Below are 26,675 nucleotides of genomic sequence, written 5' to 3'. Positions count from 1 at the left end.
AATATTTCAACAGGCACCAGGTGGTAACTGAGTGCCTCTCAGGGGTGCAAAGCCCAGGGGCTGTTTGGGAAAGGGGCTGAGGGTCATTGGACTTGTAAATAGGCCACTGGGTTCCCTGGTGAAAGGGGCGGGACCCTCATTTTATGCAGCAGTGGGAACAACGGCTGAGATTTTCCAGCCAATCAAGGGATTGGGATTCCTGGGTCCCATTATGATTATTTGGGTCTCTGGGACCCAGGAGCAAATCTGAAGGACTCCGGCTTTGTTGGGAGAAAGCCCAATTGTAGAAAACATGGCTGGGGACAGACCTGCCATGGTTGCTAAACTCAGGGTCCCATTATTAGGACCCATACACCCCTGTGCTGAGGAACTAGGCTCCACTAAACCTGAACCCTCACCCCAAACCTTGAACCACACTATCTCCTCTTCACCCAAGTCTCCACCATGCATCATCATGACATTGGGTCACCAACCCATTTTCTCACTCAGATGGAGCCTCTTTCCTCCTTCAAACGCTCACAGCAAAATTCAACACAACTGAGATTTTCAAAGGCTGCCTTAAGGACTTGGACACCTTGGGTATTTCAATGGGATTTGGGCACCTAAGTCCCCTGGACACTCTTAGAGAGTCTCACCAGAAATAGCCCTGAAAGGCCAGATGGCAGGCGATAAGCAACAGCCTGATTTCCAGAGGTAAGAGGTACATACGCACATCAGATCAGAGTCCCAAATAGGGCATTAAGTCCCTAACAGGCCACATCCCCGAATCCCAGGGAGCTGAGAGAGTGAAATTCTTGGAGGAGCTGGAATTTAATGATAAGGCAGGGAATACTGGGGAAACTGTGCACATGGAAATTAATGCGAGTTTGAGAATGAGAGATTCATGGGGGAAATACTAATTATACCTGCAATACACCCCTGTGCTGAGGAACTAGGCTCCACTAAAGTCCTACTTGGGGGGTTTAACTGGGACATAAAGGTTGCCTAGGACTTGTGCAGGGTGAGTTTCATCCTCTAATCCCAATTAACAGTGACTGGAGTTTGCCTTTCCCTTTGAGATGCCAAGGCTACTCACCTGTATTGCTCATGGTTATCTCCTGGGTTAGTTCTCCAGAACAGGGTGTGGTCACTTTGCAGGTAAATTTGGTGCCTTGTCCCCATTGTGCCAGCGACACAGGGTGAGAACTGACCAGGCTGGTGGTCCCGTTGTTGTTCGTCTTGAGAGGTTCTGTCTTCACCGCAGAGCTGACTTGCCCATCCACTTTCCATACAATTCTGCTGGCTGCTAAGTCATAGCCCAGAACTAGACAGGTAACATGACCAGAATTTTTGATGACGTCTTCATAGGAGGGTTTGGTTAAGTAGATGGTTGGGTCAACTGAGCTTCTGAGGCAGGCTGAGAAATGCAAAGAGATGTCATTGACCAGTTCAAATAATGTGGAAAGGCAGAAAAAGACTATTGAAATCTAATCTAATCTAATCTATCCATCTACCTCCATCAGAACACTTAAAGTAACCATCCCATCCATCCAGTCATTGTATCTCTTTCTCTTCCCATCCACCTACAGTACCAGTTTCTCTAGGGTACTCCTATGTCTCCCATCACACTGGTATCTAGGTGCAGTCCCATCTACCCTTAGGCAGGGCTGGTTTCTGAGTAACTCTCCACCCCGCCCCCTCCTTGCCATGCATGGGCATAGCCCCTCACCCAAGCACTTGCTGGTGTTGTGCATGGAGAGCTCTGTTCCCACTGCTGGGTGGGTCACTTGACAGGTGTAGACGTCCCCCTTCTCCCAGCTCTGCTTGGTGACATTCATGCGGCTCTGCCCCATGTAGAAGCCGTCTGTGCCCATTGCAGAGGAAAAAGCCGGGTTGGGGGGGCTGCTCTCCTTTCCATTCACCAGCCATTTCACGTCGGCTTTGCCAGGTTTGAAGCTCAAGAGGAGGCAAACCAGCTCCAGCTGGCTCTCTGTGGAGCTGTCCTCGCAGGTGGGGACCAGCAGGTGAACCTGGGGGGGCGTTGTCAAACCACACGCTGAGAGCAGAGAGAGGGGAAAACACAGTCCAGTGTCACTGTCTGTAGATCCCCAGTCCCCTTCCAGAGAGAGTGCTAACTCTACAGTCCTCCCAGCACTAGCAAAAAGCCCACCTTGGTGTGGTACATTTACATTGAGTACTTTAATCAGCCTCTAGAGCTGAGATTTTTCACAGCCATGTAAGGGATTAAAACAAATGGGAACAGGGCCCTTAAATCATCTAGGCAAATATTAAATGCCTCCGTGCATTCTTTCTGCATGTGCTGCATGGAGTGTGTTCTCCCTGGTAATCAGCAGGGACAAAGCTGGAACTTGAGCTGTGTTTGTTTATTTGAACTTGTTTTTCTCAATTAATGCCCCCTATTTAAGGGGGACCGTGGCGCTGTACAGCATGACATGGCGTCAGAAGAAAACCTGGGTGAGAACTGACTGTGTCTGACTACGGATAAAGGGTCAAATCCTCAGCTGATGTAAGTTGGCACAGTGTCACTGACTTCAGTGGAGATCAGATGATTTACACCCATTGAAGTTCTGACCCCAAAATGCGTAGGTTTGCTGCTCTGGGGTTGTATCCATTTCAAAAGATGCCCAAGAACAGCTGGAGTGCAAGAAACACACACAGCTCCATGACAGAGAGGTGTAACCAGTGCAAGCTTGTAAGGCGATATAGCCCCTTTAAGGCCAGCGATTGCTGGGAATTGTAGTTTCATGGGACGGCTTGCTGCAGTCTATATAAGGGAAAGCTTCTGGCTCAGTGCTGAGGAAAGCGCCTGAGGGGAAAATCTCTAGATGTGGACCAGGCAGGAGGCCTAGGAAACATGCAGGAAAGGTGACCTAGTGGGAAAGGGGGGGGTGTTCCCCATCCAGCCGGCTGAACGCTGGAGGAGCCCCTGGTGGCTGGGACCCTGTGCTCTGAGTTGCACTAGTTTTGCTTTGAGGCTTTGGACTGACGTGGCGAATGGGCTTTGTTCTAGTCTGGGTTTGGGTGAGGGTGAGGGTGAGGGAGTCAGGCAGTGAGCCGAAGTTTTCCCCTGTACAGAAGGGCCAGCATGAGGCTTAGGTGCCATTTCAGCCCAGCTGCGTGTCTAAGATTTCACAAGGTGCCTAAGGGATTTGCATGCCAAGTTCCCATGGGAACTGAGTGCCTAAATCCTTTAGGCAGGGCTGAAAAATCTCCCCCTTAGTGGAACATAGGTCTCTGCCCAGGGGTGCCTTTCACCCGAAGGTTTTCCTCGTTCAGGGGTCCATGGAGGGGGCGCTGTGGGCAGGAGTTCTGCAGTGACAAAGCACCAGTGCTCAGCGTGTTTCAACACTGGGCCAAACTTTCCCCAGTCGTTCAGGGTGAGATTTTTCCAGAGGCACCTACGGGATGTGGATTAAGATTAACTGGCTCCCAGACCCTCTAGGCGCTTTGAAAATCTCAGCCTGGCTGTCCCGTCCTCCCCCACCGCATGTCTTACATTCCTGAGGGAACTTCTTCGACACTGTCTTTGCTGTGCCTTGTTGTGTCACATCGCACTGGTAGGTGTCACCCTGCCGGGACCTGTCAGGGAGGATCAGCAGGCTGCTCCGGGTGTGGAACCCGTCGCTCATCATCACCTCTGGGAAATTCTTGACCCCCTGGGTCACTTTTCCAGAATTCCACGTGATGTCCACTGGTGATGGTAAATAGCCAGTTACGAGGCAGGCCAAGCTTGTGTCCGGGGGAGCACTGCCAGTCTGGGTGCAGCAGGGAACCAGGGGGAAGACGGAGGGGGGGGTGGATTTTGCTGGAAAAAGAAACAGAATATAAGAGAAACCATCAAAAGGGGGAAAATCAGAAAACCATGTCACTGATCAACCTACATCCGTCTATCCACCTCCTTCCATGGCCCGGTGGCTGTATGGCCCAGTGGTCAATTCACTGGAAAAGGAGTCAGGACTCAGGTTCTATTCCCAGCTGCTGTGGGACTTTGGGCCTGTCACAGACCTTCTCTCTGCCTTTAACTTTCCATTGTGCAGGGGTGTCCTAGCGATGGGCGAAAAACACGAGAAATGGGATTCTGACCTCGGCTCTTCCAGTGTAAACCTGGAGCAACTCCAGTGGAATAGCTCTGGTTTTGTGCGAGTGATGCTGAGAGGAGACTCTGGTCCTTTACAAGGCACAAATATTCCCCAAGCGCCTCACAACCTGAGTCCAGCCCTCCTCAGCTCTCCAGTGTGAAGTGAGCATCATTACCCTCATTGAACACATGGGGAAACTGAGGCCTGGAGAGATGACGTGGTTTCCCCAAGGTGACAGAGGGAGTACGTGGTAGATCTGAGAACCGAAGCCAGCTCCCTAAGGCCCTTCCTCTATTTGATGACAAGACCATTAGTTAAAGCTAGGGAAGAGCCCTCCATGAGTCATGGATGGATGAGACAACTCAACACGCACCCTTTCTCCTCCAGTCCCTGTCCTTCTGTGCACACAGATCTTTCAAACCATAAACCTCGGCATCTGGGCTCTTCAATCTGCCTCTCCGGGACACTGACAGGTCCAGGGGAGATTCACTGAGGGTGAAATATTCACTCCCAGGTGGTTTTCCTAGCTTTGCAGTATTTTGGGGGTTGCAGTCCTTATTTCTGGATTGTGGTGAACTCTCCATGACTCGGCGTCTTTAAAGCCAGCTTCAGCCTCTCTTTCTAACTGCTCTGCTCGACCAGAAGGTGGGGGCTTGGGCCAGGAATCGCCGGGGGACATGCCGATCACAGTGATCCCTTCTTGTGTCCTGAAACTCCACCAATCGATGAGTTCTAAACGCGTCAAATTGCAGTGGACATTCCACCACCAGTCATGGTGCGAGGAACCACGCAACTACTTCTCACCACCTTCACAGGAGCAAGGACGAGAAGAGACCCTTTATATAATAAAGACAAACTGCCAGAAGACATTAAAAGAAAGAAAAGATGCTAGAAGGGAGACAGGATACTTGTGTGCAACTACGTACAGGACATCTATCTATCCCCATACATGCCCACTATCAATCTATCCATCCTGGGTGGGTGGGAGTCAGGACTCCTGGGTTCTATCCCCAGTTCCAGGACAGCCATAAAGTTTCCTTCTTCACCTTCCCGCATGGCAGGTTCTGAAAAAGACACCCCAGGAGGCCTCAATCTTTTCTGAGGTCTGCGGCCTTTGTCACCGAATCTCTGGGGAAAACCAACCACCAAACAAACAAACAACATGGGCTGAAAAGGGGAAGTTTACGCAAATGAAAGTCACACTGAGGTTGTTTTTCACCCCAGTTTTAGACCCCTTCACTCACCCACCTGTCCAATTTTCACACCTTCCCACCAGCTGTAACAGTGAAAGCTCCCCAGAGGGTGTCATCTATTGTTCTCAATCTATAATTATCTTGACTTCCATCGGGGGGGGAGAAGAGGTGATGCGTGACAGGCAAAGATACCTCAGAAGAGCTACGCGACAGACACGGAGCAGAGCTGGACTCTTGGACAGAACCCCCCGGTCTACAGTGCCAGGCCACGACCCAACATGGCTGGTGATTTGGTGAGTCAATCACAGGAAAGTGGCTGCTATTGGCTTGTCACATGAGTGCAGAGGGTGTTTTAACCCCATCAGAGATAAATGGGGTTAAGAGTGTGCTAGAGAGGGGAGCAAGATGCCTGGGTTCCCTCCCCAGCTCTGGGAGGGGAGTGGGGTCTAGTCGTTAGAGCGGGGGGCTGGGAGCCAGGACTCCTGGGTTCTTTCCCCAGCTCTGGGAGGGGAGTGGGGTCTAGTCATTTGAGTGGGGGGCTAGGAGCCAGGACTCCTGGATTCTTTCCCCAGCTCTGGTCGGGGAGTGGGGTCTAGTCATTAGAGTGGGGGTCTGGGAGCCAGGACTCCTGGGTTCTTTCCCCAGCTCTGGGAGGGGAGTGGGGTCTAGTCGTTAGAGCGGGGGTCTGGGAGCCAGGACTCCTGGGTTCTTTCCCCAGCTCTGGGAGGGGAGTAGGTTAGAGCCGGGGGCTGGAAGCCAGGAGTGTTGTGCTCTGGTCTGACCTATGAAGGGCAGTGGGGTTCATTCCCCTGTGTGGACCCAATACCAGGGCAGGGTGCAGCACATGGCTCCCCTGCACAGCCTGGATATGCTGCGGAGGCCAGGACGGGTAACACAGGCCAGGCTGTGCCCCCCAGTAGAGACGGGGGATAACAGTTTTGAAACAACTGTACCCAACAAGCCCAGGACTGGACTAGCAGGGGCTGCAGGTCGGGATTGAGGGGCACAGGCAGGGCTTGGGGGAGCCCAGGGCTGGGCTAGCAGGGGGCTGCGGGTCAGGAGTCAGGGGCACTGGCAGAGCTGGGTGGGGGAGCCCAGGGCTGGGCTAGCAGGGGCTGCAGGTCAGGAGTGAGGGGCACCAGCAGAGCTGCAGGGGGCAGGGCTGGGCTAGCAGGGGCTGCAGGTCGGGAGTGAGGGGCACAGGCAGGGCTGGGGGGAGCCCAGGGCTGGGATAGCAGGAGGCTGCAGGTCGGGAGTGAGGGGCACTGACAGAGGTGTGTGGGGGACCCAGGGCTCGGCTAGCAGGAGGCTGCAGGTCAGGAGTGAGGGGCACAGGCAAAGCAGGGGGGGCAGAGCTGGGATAGCAGGGGTGGGGGTCGGGAGTGAGGGGCACAGGCAGGGCTGGGGGGGCAGGTGCTGCAGGTTGGAGGTGACGGGGAACCAGCAGAGCTGTGGGGGGAGCCCAGTCCTGGGGTAACAGGGGGCTGTGGGTCAGGAGTGAGGAGCATCAGCAGAGCTGGGGGCAGCCCACGGCTGGGCTAGCAGGGGGCTGCAGGTCAGGACAGAGGGGCACCGGCAGGGCTGGGTGGGGCACCCAGGGCTGGGCTAGCAGGGGGCTGAAGGTCAGGAGTGAGGGGCACTAGCAGAACTGCAGGGGGACACCAGGACTGGGATAGCAGGAGTCTGTGGGTCGGGATTGAGGGGCACCGGCAGGGCTGGGCTAGCAGGAGGCTGCGAGTCGGGAGTGAGGGGCACCGGCAGGGCTGGGCTAGCAGGGGGCTGCGAGTCGGGAGTGAGGGGCACTGACAGAGCTGCAGGGGGACACCAGGACTGGGATAGCAGGGGCTGCAGGTTGGGAGTGATGGATACCATAAGAGTTGGGAGGAGGCCAGGGCTGGGCTAGCAGGGGGCTGTGGGTCGGGAGTGAGGGGCACAGGCAGGGCTGGGGGGGGCAGGACTGGGCTAGCAGGGGCTGTGGGTTGGGAGTGAGGGGCATCGGCAGGGCTGGGGGGGCAGGGCTGGGCTGGCAGGGGGCTGTGGGTCGGGAGTGAGGGGCACCGACAGAGCAGGGGGGGCAGAGCTGGGATAGCAGGGGTGGGGGTCGGGAGTGAGGGGCACAGGCAGGGCTGGGGGGGCAGGTGCTGCAGGTTGGAGGTGACGGGGAACCAGCAGAGCTGTGGGGGGAGCCCAGTCCTGGGGTAGCAGGGGGCTGTGGGTCAGGAGTGAGGAGCATCAGCAGAGCTGGGGGCAGCCCATGGCTGGGCTAGAAGGGGCTACAGGTCGGGAGTCAGGGGCACCAGCAGAGCCGTGTGGGGGGAGCGCAGGGCTGGGCTAGCAGGAGGCTGGGGGTCAGGACTCAGGGCCATTAGCAGACGTGGGGCGCTCAGAGTTGGGGAGCTGCAACTAGACGTTTGGGGGAACAGCTGGATTGTTTCTAAGGGGATTTTATTATCTCCTATCTTTAGCCCAGTCACAAATATGTGCAACCAAAAACTGTCTAACCTGAGGCACAGATTTCCCCTTTGGCATGTCCCTTGTCGGAGGTAAACCCCTGAATTCAGTGAGTGCAGGAACGCATCTCTCTGAGCCGGCCCTGCCTCCCTCCACCAGCTCTGCGCTCATGGTCCGTGCTGAGAGCCCAGCATGGGGCTTCCCAGCACAGCTAGAGGTGAGCTCGGCTGCCTGGGGCTGGACGGAACTGGCAGCTCAGAGGCGACAGCTCAGAGCTCAGGTTCCTAACTTGGCCTTAGAGTTGAGCTGGCCCCGTTTTTGTGGCACGCTCAGCTGGAGACACGTTGGGCTTCCTTTCCGGAGGGACGAGCTCTGACGTCTCTGGCTAAAGCCCACTGGAGATGTAGACCCCGGTAAGTGCTCCCCAAGGCGCCTCAAGTTTGGGCATCTAGAAATTGGGCAGCTGGAATTCTTGGGAGATTTCTCCCGTAGAGTTTGGGAAAGTGTCCAGAAAATCTTCATCCCAATTGGTTAGAATCTGAGTAGTTTCTTGAGTGGGAATCTGGCTAGAAAGGTCGTGAGCTACGGGTGGTGATCACCAGTCAATTACTGAGTTTGGGGGAGGGAAGGTTTTGTACTCTAATCCCAGAACTATGAGCCTGAACCAAACCTTAAACCCAACTACTTAGACCCCCAACTCTGTCCTAACTCCCTAACCATGACCCTAACCCCAGCGTCCTAACCCCCGAAAGATGCACCCATTCCTTAACCCCAACACGCTAATCCTCACCCTTTCCCTATAGTCCTATCCTTAACCCTGGCTCTCTAGCCCCTACTCCCTAACTCTGACCCCCAACTCTGACCCTCTCGTCAAACCCAACCCCTAACCCTAACGTCCCCACATTAGCCCCCGAACCCTGACTTTAGATTGCTTAGGCTGCAATGGTCCTGGTATCAGTAGAGTCCTCATTGTTATTTCTCTGTAAAGCTCCTGGCACGACGGGTCCTGGTCCTAGATTGGGTTTTCTAGACCACTGTGATAAAAGTACTAACCACCAATTATACCCCTAACCATAACCCCAGCTCTAACCCGAACCTCCCCACCTTGACCCTCTGAGCAACAGGGTTTCTCTGTCTCCAGTTGGGTATCAAGCAGCCCAGCATCAGAATTATGAGTCATCGTGGCAAACTGACCCCTTGGGATAGGACCCAAGAGTCTCACTAACTCCCTCTGGGAAATGGCAGCAGAACCGGTTGGTATCTGATGGTTGAATGGCGGCAAAATTGGCTAGAAATCCAATCACAACACATCAAATATTGAACTTCAGGGTGGAAAGGTATTTGACCCAAACCATTAAACCATCGCCCTTAATTCTATCCCTGCAACCTATAGCCCTTAACCCCAGCACCTAACCCTAACCGCTAACCCTTAATCCTCGTCCCTATGTATAATTATAACCCGAACTCTAACCCAAAGGGTCCGTATGTTGAATTGGACAGTCCCAGTCTTTCCTACCTGTTTCTCAAGTGAATTCCCAGGACATCTAACCCCGTGTGTTTGAGATACAGAATTGCTAATTGGCCACTAGGGGCTGATGATGTTAGCAATGAACCTAGGAGCCTAATGAGAATATAACATTTAATATTCGTACCCAAGCTAAAATTGCTAGTATAACATCTGCACGTCTTCAGCTGGAGACCTGAAGACCCAAAGGTTAGTGGTATGACACTTCTTCAGAGAGCCCAGAAGTGTCCCCCAATTTCAGTTCCTTGGTCAAAAACTTGAGTTGTTTTCTAGCTGCAGACGCTGTGATTTCTCCAAGGGGAATTTCTCTGCCACTTCGGCACCCTTTGGTTCCTCAGGAAAAACCCAGTGCAAATTACTGGGAACAACCCTCCACTCTCTAAAATTAACCCGTGTTACTGCTGACCAGTGGCACCAGCACAATGCATCATCCAGTCCACAGAGTAGAGGTTGGAACACAGGACTCCTGGGTTCTCTACCTGGCTGTGCCACTGACCTGCTGTGACCAGGTCCCTTCCTCGCTCACTGCCTCAGTTTCCCCTCTGACACTTCCTTTATCTTGCCTATTTGGCCTGTAAGTTCTGTGGGGTAGGGACTGTCTGTCATTGTGTCTCTCTACAGCACCCGGTGTAATGGGGCCTCCGATCAGAGACTGCCTCTGTTTAGCACCAAGTGAATTGGGGGCCCTGGTCCTGGTCAGTCTGTGACACAACCTGGAAGACGGGGGGCAGCCTATCTCAGGGGCCCACTTACACACAGGGATTAATAAGACCTTGCAACTGTCAATAGTCTCACCCCAAACTGTGCTGTGCTGAATGGAGCAGAGTGGGGCTCCACTAGGGGACGCTCTCCCCCGGCATTGAGTGCTGGCCCCAGTGCCACGCTAGGGCCTGTGCTGCACGGAGCGGGTCAGGGGCTCGGTAGGGGCTGTGTCTCATTGCCTTGCTCTCTCTCCCTTTGCAGCTAGCCCCACGGCCCCGTCTGTCTTCCCCCTGACCTCCTGCACCGGCGAAGGCACCACGTCCCAAGTCACCTTCGGCTGCCTGGCCAAAGGATACTTCCCCGAGCCAGTCACCATGACATGGAGCCCAAACGTCGGCTCCTCGGGCGTGAAGACCTATCCCTCCATACTGAAATCTTCCAGCGGCCTCTACTCCCTCAGCAGCCAGGTCACCGTCCCGGCCAGCAGCTGGGAGTCTGACACCTATACATGCACCGTACAGCACCAGCCCACCAGCTCCAGCATCTCCAAGGAAATCCCAAGTAGGGATGGCGCGGCGCAGCCCGGGGGGGGAAGGGAGGGGTTGGGGGTCTCTCAGGTCCCTGCTCTTGTGACTGCTGCAGGGAGAGAGGATGGGGGCAGGCTAGTGCAGTGAGCCAGTGGAGTCGCTGTGGTGGGTGGGTGGATGGAGAGAGAGAGACACCACGCCAAGAGAAGTGATGGATGCTGCAATACAGGGAAAGGGGCAGAGGGCTCCAAACTGGGCTCCGTGCTGCAGGGAGTGGGGGGTTCAGTAGGGGGTGCCGTACTGCAGGGAGTTGGGGAGGGAGCTCAGAAGGGGTCTATACAAAAACTAACCCATCACCCTTCTCCCAGAGCCCACCGGCCGTGAACCCCATGCCCCCGAGGTGGAAGTCCTCTACTCCTGCACCACCAACCCAGGCACCGTCCATCTGGTGTGCTTAATCTCCGGCTTCTACCCCAAGGCTTTGGTGGTGGAATGGCTGGTGGACGGCGAGCATGGGCTACTTCATAGTGAAATCTACCCTGACAAAAAGAACCATGATGGCACCTTCAGCACCCGCAGCAATGCCAGTGTCTCCCAGAGCGAGTGGCTGGCGGGCAAGACGTACACTTGCCAGGTGTCCCACCCGGGCACCGCTACCAAAAAGCAGGACCACGCCCGCAAGTGTGAAGGTGACTGTCCCCATGATTAGGCTGCCTACGAAGAGGAGGGGCAGTGGCGGATTTAGAGTTAGTGGGGCCCTGTGATCAGCTTCATTTTGGGAGCCCCCTTGGGGCCCAGCCGAGAAAAAGAACATTCTCTCTTATCTCCTCCCGCCCTTGTTTTTCATTCTTGTTTTCTTCATCCTTCGCCTGTAAGTAATAGCAAGTAAATGGAAATAAAGTAAGGAACCCTTGATTCTTCTTGTAGTCTAACTTATTTTTCCACAGACCACTTGAAAATCACTGGGGGTCTCGGTGGACACTTAATGATATTTTCAAATATTGTTTGTACCATTAGCTAAGTATTGTAAAGCGCTTTCGATAAGAGCACTTTATACAAATAATGTAAAAAAAGTTGGGGTGCGTGGTCTGGCCAGAACTTAGGGTGCAGGAAGGGGCTCAGGGCTGGGGGTGCAGGGTCTGGGAGGGAGTTCGGGTGAGGGAGGGGGCTCAGGGCTGGGGCAGGGGATTTGGGTGTGGAGCACTTACCTGGGGCAGCTCCCATTTGGTGCGAGGGGTGCAGGTGGGGATGTTGGGGGCTGCAGCAGTCAGGGAGGGCAGGGGACTGGGAGTGTGTGAGGGGGTGCAGGAGTCAGGGCTGGGGGTGCAGGGTTAGGGTGCAGGAGTGGGCTGGGGGTTGGGGTGCAGAGCCTGGAGAGGAGTTAGGATTCAGGAGGGGGCTCAGGGTTGGGGCAGGAGGTTGGGGTGTGGAGCTTGGGGCAGCTCCATTTAGTGTGAGGGGTGCAGGTGGGAATGTGGGGGGGTGCAGGAGTCAGGGCAGGGAGCTGGAGTCATGGGGGTGCTCCCAGCCCCCTGCCCTACCCCACCCCAGCTTCCTACCCTGAGCGGCTCACGGCAGGGGTTGGGGGGTTATGTGTAGGGGGAGTGCGGGGACCAGGTTGCTGCCCCCACAGCTCCCCGGCCCTGGGGCCCCCTGTGTTTTATTGTAAATCCGCGTCTCGTCCTGCCAGCTCCAGGAGTTTCTGCTGCAGGCTCCACCCACCCGGGCAGCCAAACTACCCCTCCCCCACCTCTTCCCTGCCTCCTCCCCTGAGCGTGCTGCATTCACGCCCCTCCCCCTCCCAGCGCTTCCCCCACCACCTAACAGCTGTTTGCCGGCGCTCCTGGAGGGAGGGGGAGGGGCGGGGCCACAGCACTCTCGGGGGCAGGAGGCATAGAAGAGGTGGGGTGGGGCATTGGGGAAGGGGGTGGAATCGGGGCAGGGCAGGGCAAAGGCGGGGCCCCCACACTCCCCTACACCATACACCCCTCCAGCCCTCTGTCGTGAGCCTCCAGGGGCAGGGGGCGGGAGCACCCTCACAACACCAGCCCAACTCCTGCACCCCCCTCAGCCCACTGCCCTCTCTCCTGCACCCCCTCCCACATTCTCACCTGCACCCCTCGCACCAAATGGAGCTGCCCCAGGTAAGCGCTCCACATCCCAACCTCCTGCCCCAGCCCTGAGCCCCCTCCTGCATGCTAACGCCTGGCCAGACCCTGCACCCCCACTCCTGACTCCTGCACCCCCACACATACTCAGCCCCCCCATCCCATGACCTGACTCCTATACCCCCCCACAGCCCCACTCCCACCCTGAGCACCAAACGGGAGCTTCTGCACACACACCCCACATTCCCACCTGCACCCCTCGCACCAAATGGAGCTGCCTGAGGTAAGCGCTCCACACCCCAACCTCCTGCCCCAACCCTGAGCCCCCTCCCGCACCCTAACTCCTGGACAGACCCTGCACCCCCAGCCCTGAGCCCCCTCCTGCATCCTAACTCCTGGCCAGACCCTGCACCCCAACCCCAGCCTGCTCCTGCACCCTAACTCCCTCCCAGACCCTGCACCCCCAGCCCTGACTCTGGCTCCCCCCTCACACACTCCCAGCCCTGACTCCTGCACACCCTCACAGACACCCAGCCCCCTTCCCTCTATGATTCCTGCACCCCCACACACACATCCCCACCTCTAGCCCTCACACCAAACAGGAGCTGCCCCAGGTAAGCGCTCCACAGCCCAATCCCCTGCCCCAGCCCTGAGCCCCCTCCCTCCCCCTAACTCCTGGCCAGACCCGCACCCCAACATTTTTTAACATTTTTTTTATAATGCGCTCTTATCCAACACACTTTACAATAGTTAGCTAACGGTACAAGCAATATTTGGAAAGATCATTAAGTGTCCGCTGAGACCCCCAGTGATAAGGAAGATAAGAGAGAATGTTCTTTTTCTTGGCTGGGTCCCAAGGAGGGGCCACAAAAATGAAGCTGAGCACGGGGCCCCACTCACTCTAAAACTGCCACTGGGCAGGACCAAGCTTCTGCCCCCGCAGCTGCCCGGCCTGGGGCCCCCTGTCGTTGGGGGAGCCCGTGCCAGGGCACCCTGTGATTTACTGAAAATCCGCCTTTGGGAAGGGGGACACCGGACTGGGCTCGAGGGGGGAGAGGGGTGGGGCGGAGACTGGGATGGGCTTGGCAGGGCAGACCAGGCCTAGCAACTGACCTGCGCTTTCCTGTCCCCAGAAGAAACGACGTCTCCCAGCAACATCCAGGTCCTCCTGGTGCCCCCGTCTCCTGCCGCCCTGTACGTGGCCCAGAGCCCCATGCTCACGTGTCTGGTGTTCAACCTGCCTAACGACTCCGGCCTCCAGGTGGTCTGGTCCCGCGAGAAGCTAGGGTCCATTGTCTCTGATCCCCTGACCCTCACTAACCACTCCAACGGCACCTTCACCGCCTCCAGCTCCATGCCCATCTTCACCCGCGACTGGGAGGCTGGAGAGACCTTCACCTGCAAAGTGGAGCACTCGGACCTGCCCTTGCCCCTCGTCAAATCAATCTCCAAGAAGCCAGGTAGGAGGAGAGCAGGGTCCCTAAGGGGAGAGACTCCCCTATCCCAGTCCCCAGCAGGGAGGGATGCTCCTTAAGGGGAAGCCCCAGCCCCCAACAACCTGGGATCCTGGCCCTGGGTCCCTTTGCGTCCCCACGTGAGATGGAGACCATCCTATCCCCCATCCTGCGCTCCAGGACTACCAGCTCCCAGTCCCCATCCCCTCCATCTTGGAGGAGAGAGACGATGTTCCTATCCACACACACACACACACACACACACGCCCCATCCTTCTCCCTGCGTGGCCCCTGCTGAGTGATGTGCATGGATCTCCTGTGTCCTCCGTTCCCACCCACCCAAGGCAGGCGCTCTGGCCCAGGCATCTACCTCCTGCGCCCCCACAACGAGGAGCTGAGCAGCTCCGAAGAATCTGTCAGCCTCACCTGCCTGGTGCGGGGCTTCTTTCCCGAGGACATCTCCGTGCAGTGGATGAAGAACCACAAACCCAATGAGAGCTTGGAATACATCACCACCCCGCCGCTCAAGGACGGAGACAGAGACTCAAACTTCTTCCTCTACAGCAAGCTGAAAGTCAGCAAGGCCAGCTGGAACAGCGGGGACATCTACACCTGCATGGTCATCCACGATGCCCTCTCGATGAAGTTCACCCAACGCAGCGTCAGCAAAGTCTCTGGTAAATGAAGATGGCTCCTCCCAGCCCCGCTGCTAGCATTGTCCAGTACAGCTTCCTGTAAATAATCTCTGTGCCCTCAATGACAACAAGTGAATAAATGGAACTAGCTGAGCTCACACCCAGGACTCCTTCTTGTGGTGTGACTGGGTGAAATCTGTGATTCGCCGAAAGTGGACGAGGTCCCAGGTTGCAGTCTGGGAGAAGCCAAGATGCTACAAGGCTGGGGATGCCAATTCCCAGATCCTGTATGGGTGGATACATATATACCATGGATGGATGGGGAGATACATGGGTTAATGGAAGGAAGGATGGGTAGGTGCCATAGGAAGGAAGGATGGGTAGATACATGGGTAGATGCCATGCAAGTAAGGATGGGTAGGTGGCATAGGAAGGAAGGATGGGTTGATACATGGGTAGATACCATGGAAGGAAGGATGGGTTGATGCCATGGAAGGAAGGATGGGTTTATACATGGGTAGATGCCATGGAAAGAAGGATGGGTTGAAGCCATGGAAGGGAGGATGGGTTAATGCCATGGAAGTAAGGATGGGTAGGTGCCATAGGAAGGAAGGATGGGTAGATACATGGGTAGAAGCCACGGAAGGAAGGATGGGTTGATACAAGGGTAGATGCCATGGAAGGAAGGATGGGTTGAAGCCATGGAAGGAAGGATGGGTAGATACATGGGTAGATGCCATGGAAGGAAGGATGGGTTGATGCCATGGAAGGGAGGATGGGTTAATGCCATGGAAGTAAGGATGGGTAGGTGCCATAGGAAGGAAGGATGGGTAGATACATGGGTAGAAGCCACGGAAGGAAGGATGGGTTGATACAAGGGTAGATGCCATGGAAGGAAGGATGGGTTGAAGCCATGGAAGGAAGGATGGGTAGATACATGGGTAGATGCCATGGAAGAAAGGAAGGGTTCGTGCCATAGGAAGGAAGGATGGGTACATACACACCATGGAAGCAGTGATGGAGAGGGGGGGTAGATGGACAGTTACACACATACATACTGCAGAGCCCATATCCAAGCCCAGCTCAGCTGGAAGGCCAGGTGTTCAGAGAGATGGTTAGATGGATACATACATACTTCAGAGGGAAGGACTCATAGACCAACAGATATCACAGAAAGAAGGAGAGAGAGAGAGATATTATTATTTGGATTAAAGTAGCACCTCCACCCCCAACTCAGATAGGGCCCTGTTGGGCTGGGTATGGCACAGACACCGTGGGAGACAGTCCCTGTGTCAAAGGGCTCACACCTAAATAGAGAAAGAGGGAGAAGAAACAGACAGCAAGAGGGGAAGGGACCTGCCCAAGGTCACATCCGTTACCGAGCTAGAAACAGAACCCAGGTGTTCTGAGAGTCCCACCCAGTCCCACTAGACTGCGCTGCACTGAGGGAATGATGGGTTAGATGGTTCACAGGTGCGGTGCGAATGGATAAGTGGATGGAGATGGATGGATAAATCTATGGTGAAGGTTGGAGGGGTACCCGTTCCGAAGGATGAAGGGATGGATAAATGGATGGCCATAGATGGACTGCGATAGATGGATTGCCAGAGATGGGGATGTGTGGGGATGGATGGATGGATGGATGGATGGATGGATGGATGGATGGGGTGCATATGGTAGTGGATCAGTACCGATGGGGATGGATGGTGATAGGAAAATGCGAATGGATGGGGATGGACTGACGGACAGATGGATGGGCTGGTACAGATAGTCAGTGATAGATAGATGAAGATGAATGAATGAGTGAATATGGCAATGGATGGATGGATGACTGAGTGTGTTAATGGGGACAGATGGTGATGGATATATAATATATGAAGGGATGATAGATGGTTGGGGATAGATAATATATAAAGGGATGATAGATAAGTGGATGGGGTTGCATGTATGGATGGAATATATGGGTGAGGATGAATGGATGGATGGTTAGGGATGACGATGGAGATGGATGGATGTGGAGGTAGGAGAATGGATAGGTATAGGTCAATATGAATGGACGGAAGATATGGAGGATGGTTAGAGATAAGGATTGATGGAGCGTGGGATGGCTGGGTGGGTTGGTGGATCGGTGGATGGCCAAGCCATCCCTGGCATCTCATTGAGGCGGGATCCTCTCTAGGCTATAACCCATGCATACCCAGAGGGGCACCGTATCAGGATCAGCATTTACCCTACATCCCCTTCCAACCCAGAGAGGAGCAGATACCCCATGGGGATTTTCCAGACAGAGTCAGCGGGGGAAGGTAATTAAAATACCCTGACCCCCACACACATTCCTCTGCTGGCTAGGAAGCTAAGGGGTCTCCTTCCACCCCTTACCCTCAGTGGCAGCTGTGGAGGGAGAGATAGGACAATATACAGCAAACACCCCACAGCAGGGATCAGCTCCTGGGACTCAGTCCCCACAAAGTAGCAGCAGTAGTAGGGCTGTTATCTGGAGCAGACACTAAGCAGGGACTCACCTAAAGTCTCACTAGCTCTGGTGACATAGGGGGTCCAGGCAGTGGGGTGGGACAGATGATGCAGATGCCCCATCTCCTACCCAGCCCCTCACTCACACACCTCCCCCCCCCCCCCCGCATGTGTGTATCAGCCCCAAGGCTGGATGGGCGAGTGCAGGGCTCAAACCCACCAGTGTCAAGCACAGAGCTCACACCTGCCATTAAAGAGTGGGTAGCCTGCAGCGGCAGTGTTAGGGCTGTTATCCTGGGGCAGCGCAGGGGCACACAGAGTAAGAGAGTGGGGGGGTGGCTGAGAGAGAGCTCAGCCCAAGGCACATGGACACACCTGTAACATGGCATGACCCAGGGACCCTCCCACCTGTGCTGTCGTGTTTGTACACACACAGAGACACACAACACAGAGAGACAAACATGCACCCACACAGATCCATGCACCTGTTCTCCAGACATCCCTAGGGCAGGGGGCTCAGTAGGGGGCGCCATGATCAGGGAGCAGCATCTTTCATGTCAGAGAGAAACCTTAGATCCCATCCTTAAAATACTTGTGGCTCTGTTCACAAAAGTGACAGTGTTCAAAATCCCCACATCCCTCAGCCGAGGCAACTACCGGCTGCACCTGGGCAAGACAGCCCGGTATAAACAGGCCCAGAGGTGGCTGCGTTCCATCTGAAGTGACTCCTGGGTGTTTCATTACATTGGGAGCAGGGTCATAGAGGCACACGTATGAAATCCATCCATCCTGGTCTTTAGGGAGCCCCCCCAACATGGCAGCATCCCAGCACCTCGCACACCTCAGAGGGATCCTGAGCCACCTTTCACAGGCACAGAAACTAAGGCACAGAGAAATTCAACAGGCAGCCAAGCTTCAGTGCCAGGGTGTAGGGCCACGGTCACATGGGACGAGTGAGATGAGAGCTGGGAGGCTCTGCATCCTTCATTTCATCACAGCAGACTGGCATGGGTGGATGGATGGAAGGGTGCGACTAGGGATGGATGGAGGTGTCTAGAGATGGACGGATGGATGGATGGGTGGAGGGGCGTGTTTAGGGATGATGGTTTGTGGTCATGGATGGATGGATGGATGTACCTAAGGATTGATGGCTGGAGGGGTGCATCTAGGGATGGTTGGATGGATGGAGGTGTCTAAGGATGGACTGATGGATCGATGGGCAGTTTGTGGTCATGGATGGAGTGGAGTGGAGAGGCATAGATGGATGGATGGAAGTGTCTAGGCATGGATTGATGGATGAATAGATGGTTTGTGGTCATGGATGAATGGAGGGGTGAGTGGGGATGGATGGATGGATGTATTTAGAGATGGATGGATGGTTTATGGGGATGGATGGTTTGTGGTCATGGATGGATGGATGGGTGGAGGGAGGGAGGGATGGTTGGATGGATGGAGATGTCTAGTGATGGATTGATGGATGGATCGATAGGTGGTTTGTGGTCATGGATGGATGGAAGTATCTACAGATGGATGGGTACAGGCATGGATGAATGGATGGAGAGTTTCTAGGGATTGATGGATGGATGGATGGTTTGTGGTCATCGATGAATGGAGGGGTGAATGGGGATGAGTGGATGGATGGATACATCTAGAGATGGATGAATGGAAGGAGGGGTGTGTCTATGGATGGAATGATGGATGGTTTGTGATCAGGGATGAATGGATGTATCCAGAGATAGATGACTGGAGGGACAGAAGGATGGGTAGAGAAGGGGATAGGCAGGTTGGTGTAGGACGCACAATCTGAGCTCTCTCTGTCACAGTGGCTGAGTCAGAGTTGACGTCTCTTTCTCTCCCCCCAACAGAGGTGATCGTGTCAGGTGAGTTTTGCAGTGAGGATGGAGATAAGGAGCTAGACGGCCTCTGGTCCACCATCTCGGTCTTCATCACCCTCTTCCTCTTGAGCGTGTGCTACAGCGCCACCGTGACCCTGTTCAAGGTGAGAGAGAGAGAACGAATGTAGGAACAAGGAATGAACAAGTTTAGCACAGTAGAGGGTATAACGATGCTGCCTCTTGTAACGATGCTGCATTTGGTAGGACACTACTGAGAGTATCAATTCAGGACAAATTGTTTAGAGAAGGGCAGTTACAGCCCAAGGCTGGGGTTTCTCTACTTCTAAGGCACACCAAACCAGACAGACAGAGAAGACTTTGGTTTTATCCCACTGGCTAACAATAAGTCATACAAGCAATTCTCTTAGATACCCGAGTTTCCCAGTATCACCACCAGTGCCACTTGTTATGGGGACAAATGGTTATGAAAACCAATACCCAAGTAAAAGAAAAAAAGTTCTCCCAATCCCAACGGACCAAGCCCCAGACCCAGGTCAATATACAAATCAGATCTTACCCACATTTTTACAGTTCTTGGTAATAGCAACATATTAGTTACAACAATTACCATTAGCAATAACAATAAATTCATTGCAAGTGTCCAGCTACATCAGGGATCGACAACCTTTGGCATGCGGCTCGCCAGGGTAAGCACCCTGACGGGACGGGACGGTTTGTTTACCTGCTGCGTCAGCAGGTTTGGCCGATTGCGGCTCCCATTGGCCGCGGTTCTCCACTCCAGGCCAATGGGGGCGGCAGGAAGCGGCGCGGGCTGAGGGATGTGCTGGCCACCACTTCCCGCCGCCCCCATTGGCCTGGAGCAATGAACCGGGGCCAGTGGGAACCGTGATCTGCCGAACCTGCAGACGCAGCAGGTAAACAAACCAGCCTGGCCAGCCAGGGTGCTTACCCTGGTGCAGGGCCGCCCAGAGGATTCAGGGGGCCTGGGGCAAAGCAATTTCGGGGGCCCCTTCCATAAAAAAAAGTTTCAATACTATAGAATACTATATTCTCATGGGGGCCCCTGCGGAGCCCGGGGCAAATTGCCCCACTTGCCTCCCTCCCCCACCCAGGCAGCCCTGGGAAAAATAAACATTTAAAAACCTTCTGCATCTCGGCACAAACCCAGTTTTGAGAAAACTTCTTTTCAAGTCACCTTTACAAGGTATCACTGGTTCTCAGCATCAGCTAGTGCTAAAAGGCACTAAAGCTCATTAAAAGGGTTGGACAAATATTTTCTGTCAAAACTTTTTTTGGATCGAAAACTAGGGGGTTTTAAAAAGCAGAAAAAATCACAGACAATGTCTACTTTCCTTCAAAATTTGTTGTGTTTTTTTTAATTGAAAAGCTGAAATTAGTCTGCCAAAACCTGAACATGGTTTGGGGTTTCAGAAGTGTGTGGCCAAATTTTTGCTGCTTGCTGTGTATCATTGTTTAAAGAAACAATAAAAAAAATTCTGCTTAAAAAAATCCAAAACTTTTGAACCACCTCAGCTTGTGACCGAACGCCTGAGCCCATCCAGTCAGAGACTTCTCCAGGTTTCTGATACTCTGCTGGATTCCTTGACTCATATCTGTCTCCATAACTTCGGGTTCATTTAGGTTAGAAGATAAGAACGGCCGTACTGGGTCAGACCAAAGGTCCATCTAGCCCAGTATCCTGTCTAACGACAGTGGCCAATACCAGGTGCCCCAGAGGGAGTGAACCTAATAGGTAATGATCAAGTGATCTCTCTCCTGCCATCCATCTCCACCCTCTAACAAACAGAGGCTAGGGACACCATTCCTTACCCATCCTGGCTAATAGCCATTAACGGACTTAACCTCCATGAATTTATCTGTTTCCTAGAGACTGGCTCCATGGGGTCCCTCACAAACTGGAGACGGTTACTGTGGGTTTGTCTTTAGTATAGCTTATGTACATACTCCACGAACTGAGCATTTGAGCTTGTTCCAGAATCTGGGATGAGCCTATGTTGTGAAAACTGAAGTGCTCACAATAGCACATGCATGTGAATGGACACAGGGTGCTAAAATTAAATTAACCCAGCGGTTTCAAACTGGGGGTCGGGACCCCTCAGGGGGTCACGAGGTTATTACTGGGGGTCGCGAGCTGTCAGCCTCCACCTCCACCCCGCTTTGCCTCCAGCATTTATAATAGTATTAAATATATAAAAAGGTGTTTTTAATTTATAAGGGGGGGTTGCACTCAGAGGTTTGCTATGTGAAAGGGGTCACCAGTACAAAAGTTTGAGACCCACTGAATTAACCCCTCTGGAGCCTCGGGGAATGCAGGGGAGGGGGGTCTCCCTTGGTAGGGTTGGGAAGGAGGTAGGTAGTGCAGGATATTGTTCTTCTCATGTGATCCCTCCCCCATGGCTCTCTTGGCTCTATCACTGTTAATCTGAAGTGGCTAATTTGAAATGAAGCTCCCCTCCCCTGACATGAATCTCCCTCTGGCACTGAAATGAAATGTAGACTATAATTTGGCATTTGAGAAGTGAAAGGGATGGTAGCCCTAAGGGAAAAGATAATAGCTTGGCTCTTTGTGTTAAATAGCTCTCTGCAAGCCTCAAACTGCTGAATGAGCTTTAGGGTAGGGAAGGCTGTGCCTCCCCAAACAGCCTGGCCCTGCCCCCTATCCGACCCCCACCCACTTCCTGCCTCCTGACTACCCCCCTCAGAATCCCCGACGCATCCTGCTCCTTGTCCCCTGACCCCCCCGAGACACCCCCCCAACCACCACCCCAGGATGCCGCCCCCCACCAACCCCCCCCCGCTCCCTGTCCCCTGACTGCCCCGACCCCTATCCAACCCCCCGCCGAGTCCTGACAGACCCCCAGAACGCCCATGATCCAACCCCCGTCCCCCGTTCCCTGACTGTCCCTGGGACTCCCTGCCCCTTATCCAACCCCCCCTCCCAGCCCCTTACCATGCAGCTTACCCCCGCCTCCCCCCTCTCCCAGAGCCTCAGCGCGCCGTGTCCAGGAGCGGCCCTGGACAGCGCTGCAGCGGCGTGGCTCCAGTGGGACCTGAACTCCCGCCGCTCGGCCCGGAGCTCGGAGCCCCGCCCCCTTACCATGCGGCTCTGAGAGGGAGGAGCTCAGGTCCCACTGGAGCCACGCCACTGCAGCGCTGTCCAGGGCCGCTCCTGGACGCGGAGTGCTGAGGCGCCGGGGGATGGGGGAAGGCGAAGGCGGAGGCAGGGCCAGAGGGGAGCCTCAGAGATTCTTGTGGGGGCCCCTGCGGGGCTCGGGGCCTGGGGCAAATTGCCCCACTTGCCCCCCCCCCGGCGGCCCTGCCCTGGTGAACCATGTGCCAAAGGTTGCCGATCCCTGATCTACAATCATTTTTGTCATGCCACACCTTTGGCTCAATACCATTGGGCTTTTGGCATTTTAGGGTTAACCTGTGGCTTTCCTTTGCAAAATTAACTTCTCTTTTTCCTCCTTGTCCTGAAGGATCAAACCCTGATTTCTTTTGCCTAACAGAATTCACTGGCTGATTGGGTGTGCTCTCTTTTTCCAACAGCTATTAGCAAGTCCTTCTTCTCCCTGCCAGCCAAGTAATTTGGATCAGCACAGACAGGAGCCTGTTCACCAGTTTTCAGATTCTTAACTGCTACCAATTCCATGGCTGGACTCTGTCTTGAAGAGATACCACACAAATCCAAAGAGTCTGAGGGTGAGAGTTTGCTTGCTCTCCCCTGCATCCTCAAGCATTCGGCCATAAAACTGTTCTGCTCTAAAACATTAGTAGCCAAATCTGTCCTCAGACCCTGAAGCACAGACTCCTCGCTTAAAGAATCAGCATGGAGACATTTCTCTCTCAACAACCTTGTCTCCCCAACAAACTGGTCAAGCACAGCCACTTGGTGTTATAGGGCTGCTCAACTTTCTTAACAGCTTTTACTCCATTTGAGACCTTCTCAAAGCTATCCACACTGGATCTTTCAAAAGGAAAGTCAGTGGATCCATTCACAACAGAAAATTTCTGGCTGTTAGGAACTGAAACTTTCTTGATTAAATTACTTCCAGATCCTTCAGCTACAGCAAACTGCTTGCACAGATTACCATGAGGATTCCTTTCCCTAGGACCTTCTCTAAGCAACAATTCACCCTTCACAGAAATTCTGCCCTTACCCTTTTCACCTAGTGCTTGCTCTAAAGGAACACTTTCCTGAGCAACAACAGACTTTTTCTGGGTTTCACTTACATTCCGGATTACCTTTGGCTCATCAGGCAAATTTCTACACAATCCCCTTTCGGGCAAACTCATAGACTCACTAGATAAAAGGTTAGAGGTACTCTCTTTCCTTCTGCAACTTTCCTCACTGTCACCGGCAACATGGAAGTTGTCAGGCTCAACACACACAAGTTTAGGAATTATTTCCTTCTTGCTACAAGTTTCCAAACTGTCAGTAGGTAACACAATCAAATCACCTTTATGCTCTCCTTGTGCCCTGGCTTTTCACGTCAATTTGGTCAGCAAGACAGGCATTCGCTGCTCATCTGGGATCCCATGCAGAGTGCATAAACGTTCGAATGTAAACAAAAACTTCTCTATGTCTTCAGTATCTTTGTAAATGGGACAGATCCTTTCCCAGTTTCTTTCGTTATGGCGGGGAAGCGGAATACCCAGTGGTGATGACTTTCTTTGCTCTTTCATTACTTGGAGCTGAAGTTGGTGAGCCTTCTCCTCAGCAGCCAGCAGTTCCACATGCCCCCTACGAGCCCTTTCCTCTCTCATAGAATCATAGAATATCAGGGTTGGAAGGGACCTCAGGAGGTCATCTAGTCCAACCCCCTGCTCAAAGCAGGACCAATTCCCAACTAAATCATCCCAGCCAGGGCTTTGTCAAGCCGGGCCTTAAAAACCGCTAAGGAAGGAGATTCCACTACCTCCCTAGGTAACCCATTCCAGTGCTTCACCACCCTCCTAGTGAAATAGTGTTTCCTAATATCCAACCTAAACCTCCCCCACTGCAACTTGAGACCATTGCTCCTTGTTCTGTCATCTGCCACCACTGAGAACAGCCGAGCTCCATCCTCTTTGGAACCCCCCCTCAGGTAGTTGAAAGCAGCTATCAAATCCCCCCTCATTCTTCTCTTCTGGAGACTAAACAATCCCAGTTCCCTCAGCCTCTCCTCATAAGTCATGTGCTCCAGACCCCTAATCATTTTTGTTGCCCTCCGCTGGACTCTTTCCAATTTTTCCACATCCTTCTTGTAGTGTGGGACCCAAAACTGGACACAGTACTCCAGATGAGGCCTCACCAATATTGAATAGAGGGGAATGATCACATCCCTCGATCTGCTGGCCATGCCCCACTTATACAGCCCAAAATGTCATTAGCCTTCTTAGCAACAAGGGCAAACTGTTGACTCATATCCAGCTTCTCGTCCACTGTAACCCCTAGGTCCTTTTCTGCAGAACTGCTGCCTAGTTATTCAGTCTGTAGCAGTGCATGGGATTCTTCCATTCTAAGCAGGGCCGACGAGAGTGGGGGGAAGCTGGTACAAATTACCGGGGCCCGGTGGTAAAGAAGGGGGCCCGGGCCCCGGCTTCCCCCCTTCTCGTCAGCCCTGTTTAGCCGGTCTGCCCTTGCTGGGGGGCCTGAAAAAAAATTTTCACCGGGGCCCGAACCCGCTCTCAGAGGCCCTGGTCCTAAGTGTAGGACTCTGCACTTGTCCTTGTTGAACCTCATCAGATTTCTTTTGGCCCAATCCTCTAATTTGTCTAGGTCCCTCTGTATCCTATCCCTACCCTCCAGCGTATCTACCACTCCTCCCAGTTTAGTGTCATCTGCAAACTTGCTGAGGGTGCAGTCCACAACATCCTCCAGATCATTAACGAAGATACTGAACAAAACCTGCCCCAGGACCGACCCTTGGGGCACTCCGCTTGATACCGGCTGCCAACTAGACATGGAGCCATTGATCACTACCCACCGAGCCCAACAATCTAGCCAGCTTTCTATCCACCTTATAGTCCATTCATCCAGCCCGTACTTCTTTAACAGGGATCAGCAACCTTTGGCACGCCAGCACATCCCTCGGCCCACGCCACTTCCCGCAGCCCCCATTGGCCTGGAGTGGCAAACCGTGGCGAGTGGGAGCCACGATCGACCGAACCTGCGGATGCTGCCAGTAAACAAACCAGCCCGGCACCCTGGCGGACCACATGCCAAAGGTTGCTGATCCCTGTTCTTTAACTTGCTGGCAAGAATACTGTGGGAGACCATATCAAAAGCTTTGCTAAAGTCAAGGAATAACACATCCACTGCTTTCCCCTCATCCACAGAGCCAGTTATCTCGTCATAGATGGCAATTAGGTTAGTCAGGCATGACTTGCCGTTGGTGAATCCATGCTGACTGTTCCTGATCACTTTCCTCTCCTCTAAGTGCTTCAGAATTGATTCCTTGAGGACCTGCTCCATGATTTTTCCAGGGACTGAGGTGAGGCTGACTGGCCTGTAGTTCCCTGGATCCTCCTTCTTCCCTTTTTTAAAGATGGGCACTACATTAGCCTTTTTCCAGTCATCCGGGACCTCCCCCGATCGCCATGAGTTTTCAAAGATAATGGCCAATGGCTCTGCAATCTCATCCGCCAACTCCTTTAGCACCCTCGGATGCAGCGCATCCAGCCCCATGGACTTGTGCACGACCAGCTTTTCTAAATAGTCCCGAACCACTTCTTTCTCCACAGAAGGCTGGTCACGTTCTCCCCATACTGTGCTGCCCAGTGCAGCAGTCTGGGAGCTGACCTTGTTCGTGAAGACAGAGGCAAAAAAATCATTGAGTACATTAGCTTTTTCCACATCCTCTGTCACTAGGTTGCCTCCCTCATTCAGTAAGGGGCCCACACTTTCCTTGACTTTCTTCTTGTTGCTAACATACCTGAAGAAACCCTTCTTGTTACTCTTAACATCTCTTGCTAGCTGCAACTCCAAGTGTGATTTGGCCTTCCTGATTTCACTCCTGCATGCCTGAGCAATATTTTTATACTCCTCCCTGGTCATTTGTCCAATCTTCCACTTCTTGTAAGCTTCTTTTTTGTGTTTAAGATCAGCAAGGAGTTCACTGTTAAGCCAAGTGGTTACCTGCCATATTTATTATTCTTTCTACATATCAGGATGGTTTGTTCCTTCAACCTCAATAAGGATTCTTTAAAATACAGCCAGCTCTCCTGGACTCCTTTCCCCCTCATGTTATTCTCCCAGGGGATCCTGCCCATCAGTTCCCTGAGGGAGTCAAAGTCTGCTTTTCTGAAGTCCAGGGTCCGTATTCTGCTGCTCTCCTTTCTTCCTTGTGTCAGGATCCTGAACTCGACCATCTCATGGTCACTGCCTCCCAGGTACCCATACACTTTTGATTCCTCTACTAATTCTTCCCTGTTTGTGAGCAGCAGGTCAAGAAGAGCTCTGCCCCTAGTTGTTTCCTCCAGCACTTGCACCAGGAAATTGTCCCCTACACTTTCCAAAACCTTCCTGGATTGTCTGTGCACTGCTGTATTGCTCTCCCAGCAGATATCAGGGTGATTAAAGTCCCCCATGAAAACCAGGGCCTGTGATCTAGTCACTTCTGTTAATTGCCAGAAGAAAGCCTCGTCCACCTCATCCCCCCTGGTCTGGT

The 26,675-nt window shown here is 53.6% G+C and overlaps 2 gene segments (V, D, J or C); one reads left to right on the top strand and one right to left on the bottom strand.

Annotated features, from left to right (window-relative positions):
- Positions 1–26,675, bottom strand: part of LOC135886365 (Ig heavy chain C region, membrane-bound form-like) — an 89,480-nt gene that overhangs the window by 12,468 nt on the left and 50,337 nt on the right. Inside the window, 3 exon segments of the C gene segment in view lie at positions 1,076–1,396; positions 1,709–2,035; positions 3,497–3,805. Coding sequence covers positions 1,076–1,396; positions 1,709–2,035; positions 3,497–3,805 — 957 coding nt within the window.
- Positions 1–26,675, top strand: part of LOC135886886 (immunoglobulin heavy constant gamma 2-like) — a 131,428-nt gene that overhangs the window by 102,195 nt on the left and 2,558 nt on the right. The window contains 5 exon segments of the C gene segment in view: positions 10,212–10,511; positions 10,846–11,166; positions 13,719–14,045; positions 14,384–14,716; positions 19,012–19,145. Coding sequence covers positions 10,325–10,511; positions 10,846–11,166; positions 13,719–14,045; positions 14,384–14,716; positions 19,012–19,145 — 1,302 coding nt within the window.

This window comes from Emys orbicularis, chromosome 12, assembly GCF_028017835.1.
Source record: "Emys orbicularis isolate rEmyOrb1 chromosome 12, rEmyOrb1.hap1, whole genome shotgun sequence".
Lineage (NCBI taxonomy): Eukaryota > Metazoa > Chordata > Testudines > Emydidae > Emys > Emys orbicularis.
The sequence above is the reverse complement of the archived record's forward strand: the minus strand, read 5'-3'. Positions and strand labels throughout refer to the sequence as shown.